The sequence below is a fragment of the Kryptolebias marmoratus genome, linkage group LG18 (assembly GCF_001649575.2).
Source record: "Kryptolebias marmoratus isolate JLee-2015 linkage group LG18, ASM164957v2, whole genome shotgun sequence".
Taxonomy (NCBI): Eukaryota; Metazoa; Chordata; class Actinopteri; order Cyprinodontiformes; family Rivulidae; genus Kryptolebias; species Kryptolebias marmoratus.
Window position 1 is genome coordinate 20,199,688 of NC_051447.1, and position 10,500 is coordinate 20,210,187.

At 43.7% G+C, this 10,500-nt stretch overlaps 1 protein-coding gene across 3 annotated transcripts in view; it reads left to right on the forward strand.

Moving 5' to 3' along the window:
* ptprr (protein tyrosine phosphatase receptor type R) overlaps nucleotides 1-10,500 on the forward strand; it is a 29,018-nt gene that overhangs the window by 14,089 nt on the left and 4,429 nt on the right. For 2 of the 3 annotated variants that reach the window (XR_003038339.2, XR_003038338.2), the window contains exons 9-16: nucleotides 1,963-2,152; nucleotides 2,916-3,000; nucleotides 3,876-3,955; nucleotides 5,491-5,628; nucleotides 6,247-6,357; nucleotides 6,432-6,589; nucleotides 6,663-6,776; nucleotides 7,445-7,624. Coding sequence is in view for 1 of the 3 variants with exons in the window: in XM_025002264.2 (XP_024858032.1) it covers nucleotides 1,963-2,152; nucleotides 2,916-3,000; nucleotides 3,876-3,955; nucleotides 5,491-5,628; nucleotides 6,247-6,357; nucleotides 6,432-6,589; nucleotides 6,663-6,776; nucleotides 7,445-7,538 (970 nt within the window). In the remaining 2 variants the exon portion in view is untranslated. The remainder of the gene's footprint in view (nucleotides 1-1,962; nucleotides 2,153-2,915; nucleotides 3,001-3,875; nucleotides 3,956-5,490; nucleotides 5,629-6,246; nucleotides 6,358-6,431; nucleotides 6,590-6,662; nucleotides 6,777-7,444; nucleotides 7,625-10,500) is intronic. The other variant, XM_025002264.2, reaches the window with a different exon arrangement.

The following is a 10,500-nucleotide window of genomic DNA, read 5'->3' on the forward strand; positions in this document are numbered from 1 at the left end:
AAGGTTCTTGGAGTTCTGAGTCAGGAAGGTTCTTGGAGTTCTGAGTCAGGAAGGTTCTTGGAGTTCTGAGTCAGGAAGGTTCTTGGAGTTCTGAGTCAGGAAGGTTCTTCGAGTTCTGCGTCAGGAAGGTTCTTGGAGTTCTGCGTCAGGAAGGTTCTTGGAGTTCTGAGTCAGGAAGGTTCTTCGAGTTCTGCGTCAGGAACGTTCTTGGAGTTCTGAGTCAGAGCTCTGACTTTTTGCAGAATCTGCAAACCTTCGTCACGTCTCTTAACGAGCGAGGAACGTGTCAATCAGCGGAACAGCTTGGTGACCTTTGACCTTTAACAGGTGATGAAACGCCCGTCTCTAATTTCATCTCTAAGTCTTGTTGTATTTAGAACCGTTCTTCGTTAATTCGGTTCTGATCCCAGAATCTCCTACAGCATGATGCTGCCACCCCCGTGCTTCACTGAGGGTTCTGTGTAGGTCCATAAAAACCCAAAACATTCAAAGTTTAAACCACTTCACTGATTTTACAGGTTATCCAGAAGAATCCATAACTGCTGGAGTCCTTCCCCACAAAGAACCTGATCTTTACTGTGTTAAATAAACCAGAACTAGAAGAAAATAAATGTCCAAAATAATTAAAGTAATTCTAACCAGGAAGTTAGAAAGTCGTGTTTATCTCCATCGTCACATTAAGTTTGAAAATTAGGATATTTTATCCACAAAAGGGCTTTTTTATTTTAGTTTCCTACTAACCACAAACTTTTCTTTTAATGTTTAGTTTTTCTATCTTTTAAAAACTAAAGTTTCCAGCAACACTGTTTATTTTTATTTTAGTTTAATAGCTTTCTACGCGTCCTCAGTCCTTAAATCCACCGTTTCCTCCCTGATTAGTGGAAAACTGGCGTTCCTGTCAGGAGAAACGCTTTCCAGACGCGTTGACTGATTTGTTGTGTTTCCAGGAGCTGCGGCTCGTTTCCTTCGGCTGCTTGTCGAGCAGCTTTTCTGCTCCTCGGCTGCAGCTCGTTGCTTCAAACATGGGCGGCCATGTTGTTCTGTTGAGTGACGGAGGTGGAGAATGCGGAACAGGAAGGAAGATTTCAGGCTGCAGCGCAAGAACAGGATGTTTTTCTTGGTGTCTGTGTCTCTGTGTTCACTCTGGATTCCAGCCAATCAGCAATCAAACAAATTGGAAATAACAGCATCCTGGAGGGGAAACGGGTCGACACGTAGCCAGACAAACAGAACCGACCCGGTCTAAAACCCATCAGAACTCTCTTCTTCTTCTCTGCTTTATTTATACACGTCTGAACCAAAAAAGAAACCTGTTTTACTGTTTGTTGTGGGAAACATTTAGGCTTTAATTCTTTTTCTGAACAGATTAGGGTTGTGTTCCCCTGAAAGGAAGATGTGCTCCTCAAACTGTGCTGCCTCAGTTTGTCCACAGAGAAATCAGAGAAATCAGAGATAATTTACTGTCAGGAGCGAAAGCCTCGAAGCAGTCTGCTGCAGCTGGGAGCTGAAATATGGTTTCAATAAAGAATCTGCTGCAGTTTTATCCACGTGCATGTTGGAGGTCCGGTCACTGTGTGGACGGTTAATTATCAGCTGTGAAACACAGACTCGGTGACGAATGGAACCAGTTAATTTAACGTCAGTAAAGATGTCCGTTCGTCCTGCGGGGCACGGCGTGGACGGAGGGGCTTTATGGGTTCAAACCTGAGCTGTGACACTTTCCCTCCTCTCCTCCTCTGCAGCTGTCAGAAATAAATCTGAGGACATGTTAGAAGTTCTCGACATGATGCTGGCTGCAACTCCTCGTTTTAAACCCAAACTGAGTGAAAACTGATTAAAGTGAGGCTCGCAGCTTTGAACAGGTCGACAGACTTTAAACACAGGAAGGAAAAGAGTCTTTGGCCTTTTCAGCCGTTCCTCTTCTAACACAAATCTTGGTCCTCTCCCATCCTTCCTGTCCAGGCGAGGCTCAAACGTGTCCCTGGTGTTGGACATGTCGGCCCTCGGCTCGGTGGAACCCCTCAACGTTGGCGTGATAACCCCCAGAGAGGCGGCGGCCAGGGAGTACCTGCTGTCGGCCGGGCGGCCGCTGACGCGACAGCAGCTCAGCGACATCGTCAGCAACACGCACAAGCTGCACGCCGAGTTCGCCGTGAGTCGAGGAGAAACACGAACGGGTTCACGTTCTAAAAATGGCTCCTTATTGGGTTCATTTCTGGTCTCTCTACAACCTCAGTTCAGACAAAGTTGAGATGTTAACAAAAGAACAATTCGCTGATTTCATCCCGTGATTTATTCACTGTAGAACAAATGTTTAAAATGGGAAATTCCTTTTTTTGCCAAAAAATTAAACGTAATTTTGAACTTTAAGGCAGCAAGTTCCTGTCATCCTGGTGAACTTCTGCCCATCTTTACTTCTGACTGATTCAGTCTCTTTTTATATGTATTAGAACCTGGTTCTGGTTCTGCTCAGGAACACTGTCTGTAAACACAGTTCACTGTGCCGTCCACAAACGCTGCTTAAAGCTCCATCAGGCAAAGAATAAGCCAGATGTGAACAGATGTGTCTCCTCTGGACCAAAGAGGAGAACTGTTCTGAGGTCAGCCTGCCTCTCTGATGGTATGGGGGTGCATTAACAACATCTGCTCCCATCTGCAGATTTAATATAAACTTCTATAAAAGTGATTATTTTTCAGTCTGATTTTGTATTTAGTTTATTGTTTCCTAACTAAAGGACACCGTGTGATGTGTTGTCCCTCTGAGGACGGATGCGCCTCATTTTGAGGGGAAACAGTTTTTATTGGTCATATTTGTGTTTCTCAGAACCTTGTTTTTAACACAGCTCCCGAATTAATAAATTAGTTAATTTCAGAAACCCCTTCTTCAGCTAACGCTCGTCTTTCCTTCTTCCCAGGAAATCCCGATGAATTTTATCGATCCCAAGGAGCTGGACATTCCCAACTGCAGCACCAAGAACCGATACAGAACCATCCTGCCCAGTGAGTACCTGGCTGCTCGTTTCCTGTGGAACCAGGAAGTAGTTTTATGATGTTGGAGGGATTAAGGGTCAAAGGCCAACAAGCCCAGAACAGTAAATATTCTCCAACAATGAGCACAGCCTGTTCCTGAGCCGGGCCTGTTTAGAACGTTACGCAACGCTCTGCGTTCTGCTCCTGTTCTGTGGAGGGGGCGGGGCTATCCGCACACAATTGTTCCTTCCTTCCGGCCAATCAGGAGAGAGGAATGGCCTCTCCTTCCTGTGTTCCAGTTTCTGAAGGGCTCGTTGTTCTCCGCGGGGCTTGGGTCAGTTTATAAAGCCTGAAGCGTGGTCCAAACAGCGGTTCTGGTCTCAGAGACAGAACCGGACCCAGTGAGGGCTGATGGATCCGTTTTAGGACCAGAACTGGGAGAAACTTCCTGAAACTAAAACCAAAACCCTCCGCTGCTCCCATAAAATAACATTTACTACAAGTTACCTCTGATCGGAGGGTTTTCCTCCTGACTGATTAAAGTCTCCTGCAGCAGAAGGATTAACACCACTACACATGAAACCATTCATTCATTCATTCATTCATTCTTTACAGGGAGTTCTGCATCCTAATGTTTAGACAGAAGAGTAGAAAGATGACTTTAGATCTCGGTAATGTTTCAAACATCAGTTCAGACAGAAACGAATCATTTAGTTGTTCTGAGACATTTAATCAGGTGGTTTATTTCTAATGTTATCAGAGAAAAAGCTGTCAGGTTTATTCAGGACCGAGCTCTAAAAGAAGGCAGAACATCACGTTGGGATGATGGGAAACACAGCAGCATTCAGTCGGTGGTTATTTATCTGAACTGCTCCGCAGATTAAAACGAGCTCTTTGTGTTTCAGACCCTCATTCCAAAGTGATCCTGAAGTCAAAGAGCAGCAACGACCTGCTGAGCTCCTACATCAACGCCAACTACATCCGGGTCAGTACCAGCTGTCAATCACAGCCAGCTTCCCTCACCTCGCTCACCTCGTCTGCTTGGATTTATTTTACAGATGTAACTGATTTTATTCTTTTTAATAATGAGTCAGTAAACATAATAAATCTTCCTCCTAACCTGACAGACATGAAGATGATGATGGTTTACAGATCATGACTGTTTTCAATAAACGTGGTGCTGAGCTGCGTTCTGAAGCCCGTCTTCACTGACTCTGGATCTGTTTGTGTTCATGTGGAACGGGTCACAACCTGGTTGCTCAGGGGGTCTGAGGGGGTCTGGGGAAGACCTTCCTTTGGAGGGTTTTGGGGTCACTGTGAGAATAGAAGCAGAGCTGAGCTGGTTGGACTCCACCAGGCCTGAATGGAGTCCCTGATCCTGTTAGTGGTGACTCCATGACCTTCAGGGTCCTCTGGAGCTCCCAGCTGGGATGGGAGTCGGCTCCTGGAAATCTGGAGTCAGAATGAGGCGGATTGCTCCCTCCTTCCTGGGTGATGGTGGGATGGAGCTGGTTTACGTTCCAGCCCTCACCTGTGGTCCTAAAGTCTGGATCAGGACTGAGAACCAGATCTGTAAGGTGAGGATGAGGTCCATCATCTGGAGGGAGCTTGGAGGAGACCTGCTGCTCAGTGGAGGACGTTCAGGAGGTTTTCCAGGCACGTCCCACTGGGAGGAGATCTGGGACAGAACCAGAACCTCTGGAGGGATAATATCTATCCTCTCTGGTCTGGGAACACCTCGGGATCCTCCAGGAGGAGCTGAGGAGGGTCTGGGTTTCCCTCCTGGACCTCCTGGACCTCCTGCCTCTGATGGACAAACTGCTCAGATCTGATGAGAAAGTTTTGAACCTGAAGCAGTCAGTTGGACGACTGGAAAAGTTTCAGTTCAGGTTTCAAAGTTTTCTCACATTTAAATCTGAAGCAGTTTGGAGACATCGATAGAAACGAGGAGCTGTTTAAGTATTTAATGTCAGAGAGCTGCTTTTATTATTATTTTATTCTTTTCAGAAAACTGAAGGTGTCCCGGAGCTTTGATCTGTTGCTGTGGCGATCGAATCTTGTTTCTTTCTGGGACTTTGTTCATTTTGTTGTAGTTTCTTGCCAGGTTTTCCTCTTGTTGTATTTTTACGTTTCAGTGTATTTTTCAGCTGTCGTGTCTGAAGAAGGATGTTGTGTCTTTGCGTCGTTAAAACGCAGCGCTGCGACTTTAACGACCTTGAGTCCGAGTAATCAGCCGAATTCTTTCCACACCTGAGGCAGCGTGTCGTTATCACTCGTCTGGAATGTCTTTGTTCTCCCGGTTTCCTCGTGGACTCAGTGAAAGTGAACTCCTGCAGAGGTCTGCGGCGTCGCTCTCAGGCTCACACAATGGACCGCCTTCCTGTCAGGAAACGCTGCTGAAACGCTTTAACCGTCGGACCTCGCTGCGTTTGATCGCTTCACATATGAACTAAAAATAAGTACATTTAAAACTTGGAGCGTTTTCTGCTCATCTAAATGATGTTGTGGCTCCGCCCTCAGGGTTACCTAGGCGACAGCAAGGCGTTCATCGCCACGCAGGGCCCCATGGTGAACACGGTGAACGACTTCTGGCAGATGGCGTGGCAGGAGGAGGCGCCCGTCATTGTCATGATCACCAAGCTGAAGGAGAAGAACGAGGTAATCTCTGAAGCTCCGCCCCCAGGAAAGGTGGGCGATCATGTAATGGCCTGTCTGTTAGCCAGTTCAAGATGGCCGCTGCAGCTGGTTACCCTTAGCTAACACAAAAATGGTTCTTTGCAGCCGGTTTGAGAACCAATAAATATCCTTAGACTTCTTATAAACACTTAAAAACGTTAAAATAAGAGGAGCTAACAGTTTGTCTGAACTTCTCAGACGAAGTGGGACAGCGGCCATATTTTCCTCGAGTTCAGATCCATGTATTCCCAGGATCCCGGTCTGGAGCGGCTTCCCGCTGCTGTCCTTTTTCAGTGTTTTATCAAACAGTTTGCTGGACTTCGTCTCCACTGTCCTCCACTATCCTTCTTCTTCTGTTGTTTGTTGGCGGTTCGGATCAGGACAGCCGACTCCAAACTGCTTCGGATTAATTGTGTTTGCTAACGTTGATGAGCTCTTAAAGTTCATCAGTCGTAGCCGAAGGTCCATCCAGTGATGCATGAGATATTTTGCTAACAGACAGTAGAACCTGCAGATCGTACGTTCCTCTGCTTTAATGATGAAGGATCTAAAAGCAGCCATGAAGGACTGACTGGTTCCTGACGCCGTCTGTCTCTGCAGAAGTGCGTCCTCTACTGGCCAGAGAGGAGGGGCATCTACGGCACGGTGGAGGTGTGTGTGACCAGCGTCCGAGAGTGCGAGCACTTCACGACCCGCAGCCTGACGCTGAAGGTACAAGCCTCTTCCTCCTGCCAGGCCCGTCAGAACCACGTTTAGGGCTGAACGTCTCCTTTGTGTCCGAGCAGTGTGGGAATCAAACCCACGAGCTGAAGCATTACTGGTACACATCGTGGCCCGACCACAAAACCCCCGACTCGGCGCTGCCGCTGCTGCAGCTCATGGCCGACGTGGAGGCCGACAGACGCGCTGCCGACGCCGCGGGACCGGTCATCGTCCACTGCAGGTACCGCCCCCCGTGCCGCTCAGATCCACCTCTGCTGACAGGACTCCATTACCCATGATCCTTTGCTTTGCAGCGCTGGGATTGGCCGGACGGGCTGCTTCATCGCTACGACCATAGGCTGCCAGCAGCTGCAGGTGGAGGGGGTGGTGGACGTCCTGAGCATCACCTGTCAGCTCCGAGCCGACAGGTAGATCCGATCTGACGGGAACTTCCTGTAAAACTTCCGACAGTCCCACCGGGGTTTATTTTGTTTTTTTTTAATCCTGCTGCCACATATTTGTGATTTCATTTTTTTATTTTGATGTTTTTTTTGTTTTATTTTGTGTCCTGCTGCTTGTTTTGTGACCTAAAGGTTTATTTTCTGGTAAAATAATCGAATAATTGAAGACATAAAATTATTTTTCTCCCATTCTGAGGTTAAATCAAAGTAAATGTTTCCTGTTTCAGGTCAGTCAGGATTCCTGAAATTATTTCTGTTTGTTAAATATCAGAATAATGAGAGATGATGATGTCACGGCTTTGGAAGCTTTTGATTGGTTAGCTGGCTTCTTTGTGATATCAGGAGGAGAATCATCAGCTCCCGTCTCCAGATTTCTCAGAGTCTTTAGTTTGTTTCTGGGAATATTTTTAGATTCTTTCAGATCATTTGGCGTCTCAGAGCGTCTTTGTTTGTTTTTAATCTTTTCTTTTAGCTCCTTCGGAGGTGATTTCCTCACCCTCCACCTCTGGAGGAACAGATTCTGAACAGAAACACCTGAAAGTTTTTGGATTTGTCAAGTTAAAGATCTAATATTTGACAGCTGTTTGGATATTAAAGTATTTAATCATTTTAACTGTTGGGCCTTTCTCGTGCAGAGGTGGAATGATCCAAACCTGCGAGCAGTACGAGTTCGTCCATCACGCCTTGAACCTGTACGAGGCCCGCCTCTCAGCAGAAACCGGCCAATGAGCATCCAGTGCTGCAGGAAGTCCTCAGCAGGTACGATCCCAGCTTCAGGTGTTTGAGCCTGATGGACCGACGGGAGCGGAGGACAGGTAAATCTGTGACAGTGGAATGTACTCTTCCTCCTCCTCCTCCTCCTCCTCCTCTGTTACCTGATTCTGGATGTTTTTAACCACCCCTGGACTCTGAAACTGATGGTTCTTTGTAACGTGACGTTCCTATTAACTGTTTCAAACTGACTGTTAGCAGCTTCCATGTTTGTTTTGTTTATAAGCAGCAGATTATTCTGTAACTCATTGTTTTAAACACAAATATTACAATTTATAAATCTGGGTTCAAACGTCTCAGATGCGCCACATTAACTTTAATCACATTTACATGATTAAAGCTTAACGTCCTTTAATGAAAAGGATTTAAACTGATTATATGAGATGTTATCAGGATGCAGTTGACCATAAAATCTGCAGGAAAACAGAAATGATGTCATCATACAATAAATAAATTCCCTAAATGATGATATTATCATTAATGATTTTATAACAATAGATAAAATACCAGATCATGCTGATAACATCAGGATTCAGTAATCTTCTCATCATCAATAAAGTTTTATTTAGTTTTTAAATAACTATTAAGCTGCCAGACATTAACAATAATATCTAAATGCAATGATTTCTTTTTTTAAAAATCAATAAATTTCCATCACATCTGCTCCGAGGATCTTAATAATCCAATAATTATCTGATTTTACCAAAAATACAGTAATTCTGTCATAAATGATCAGTTTCTAACCGTCATCATGATGAGATAATTTAGTGATAATCAATGAATTGCCCGACAATCTTAATATTATAAATAAAAATCTTTACCTACAAAACGCCCAAAATCAATTAATTTTATCTTTATTTTCTGATTGTATTAGGAAATATCACTGATCTGCAGCAGGAAACAAGTTTAACTGAAAATAAATTAATTAATATGAAATATATTTTTATTGGCAGTATTTGGCCCCTGCGAATAATTCCTATTTTGTTGGACAAACAATGTTTTAAAAATGCAGAGCTGTCTTTGGACATTTAATAATAATTATTACCTTTGAATAAATGACAAATCTGTTCCTTTAGCCACAAATCAACAGCTAACAGCTAACAGCTAAAAAGCTTCGGCCTCGTTGGAAAATAAAGTTCCTAAAAACAATGAGAGGCTCTGAGATGGAATATTTAATTTAATCTGCGTCCAACTTTTTATTCTTTACAGTCAGTGAAGCTCTGATCGGTCTGAGAGTTAAAGCTGTCGTTTGATAAAAATATTAAAATATAGTTTTTTTTATCTGAGCTGGAAAAGAAGATATTTGAAAACCTGAAAGCTAAAACTTATTTTGTCTCTGAGCTGCCAGAAGTAATGTTTTCTGATTTAAACCTAAATTTAAATAAAACACAGAAAAGTAAAAATGATTTCAAACATTTTCATCCAGTTTTCAGGAGAATCTTTTAAAAAATATCTCTTAAAAAGACGGAGAGTCGTGTTTATTTTAGAAACAGAGATAATTATAAGCTCTGAAAATGTTTGGTACTAATAAACAAAAAGAAAAATGAAAAAAAACTCATAAAATGAGTTTAAATGTTTCCATTTCTCTCTGCTTAAAGTAAAACAAGAAACTTAAAAACGGGATTTTAAAAACTTTGTTTCCAGCTTTTTATCTCTGCTTTAAATTAATGCCTCAGAAATATCCGTTATTCCAGATCTAGTTGTTTTACAGGAACAGAATCTTTCCAGAATCGTTCTCTCAAACGCCGCTTTATACCAAAAGATGTGAAAGAATTAGTCCGAACGCTGCGGTCGTTCTCACGTGTTGTTGTTTCTGTGGAGCAAAGCAAAAACTTTATTTTTCTACAGATTTTTACATGTTTCTAACAGAAATCAAAGCTTGTTTCATCTCTGAGCTGGATGGAGGTCAGAAAAAGTTTCTTTTTGACAAACATTTAATCTTTGTTGACACTTTGTTGGATTATAGAAGCTCGTTTCTGCCAAAATTCTGAATAATTGTCTTAAAATAAACATTTCCCTCAAAATAAGTTAAACATTTTACTTTAAATGTTCACTGGAAACTTTGGGATGTGAGGCGGCGGGTGATATGCATTCCTGAAAGTCAATACTTCTGGTGGAAACGGGTTTCTGTAGCTAAAAAACAAAAACAAACTGAAGTTTAATCTCATTACGAAGAAAATAAATGAACTATTTTTCACCATCTGATCGAAATACAAACAGGAAATGTTTCATTCAGAACAAACTGTTTTAAAGTTATTGAGACGTTTCAGGTGGTTTACATTTCATGAAGGATATTAACATCCTGTTTGTTCTGCGCAGACGGGCCGCTGCGTTCTGTCTGCGCAGACAAGGTGCTGTCTTCTGTCTGCGCAGACGAGGCGTGGTGCTCTGTCTGCGCAGATGAACCGCTGTCTTCTGTCTGCAGACAGACCGCGTGGTTCTGTCTGCGCAGACAGCCCGCTGTCTTCAGGCTGTGGACATCTAAGTGCTATTATAACCTCATGGGTCGGTACAGTTCACTCCACAGACCATAAAACTCAGATCTATTGCTGCTAAAACTGGGACTGTTGGGACCGAACTGGATGGACAATAAGAAGGAAAACCTTTGAAGACTTTTGTTCTGTGTGGACATTTTTATTTACAACCGAAGGACAATAAACCCTCTGGGGGAGTTTGGAAGGACCACCATCAGTTTTCACTTCAGGTGGATTCATGAACTGGACAAAGAGACGGACGTTTGGTTTCTGTCAGTTTAATGTCTTTAAGCAGTGATTTCTGTTCAAGTCCATCCAGCCTCCGAGCTCTGCAGCAGCTGGAGCAGCAGCTGGATCAACAGCTGGAGCAGCAGCTGGTTAAACAGCTGGAGCAGCAGCTAGATCAACAGCTGGACCAGCAGCTGGATCAACAGCTGGAGCAGCAG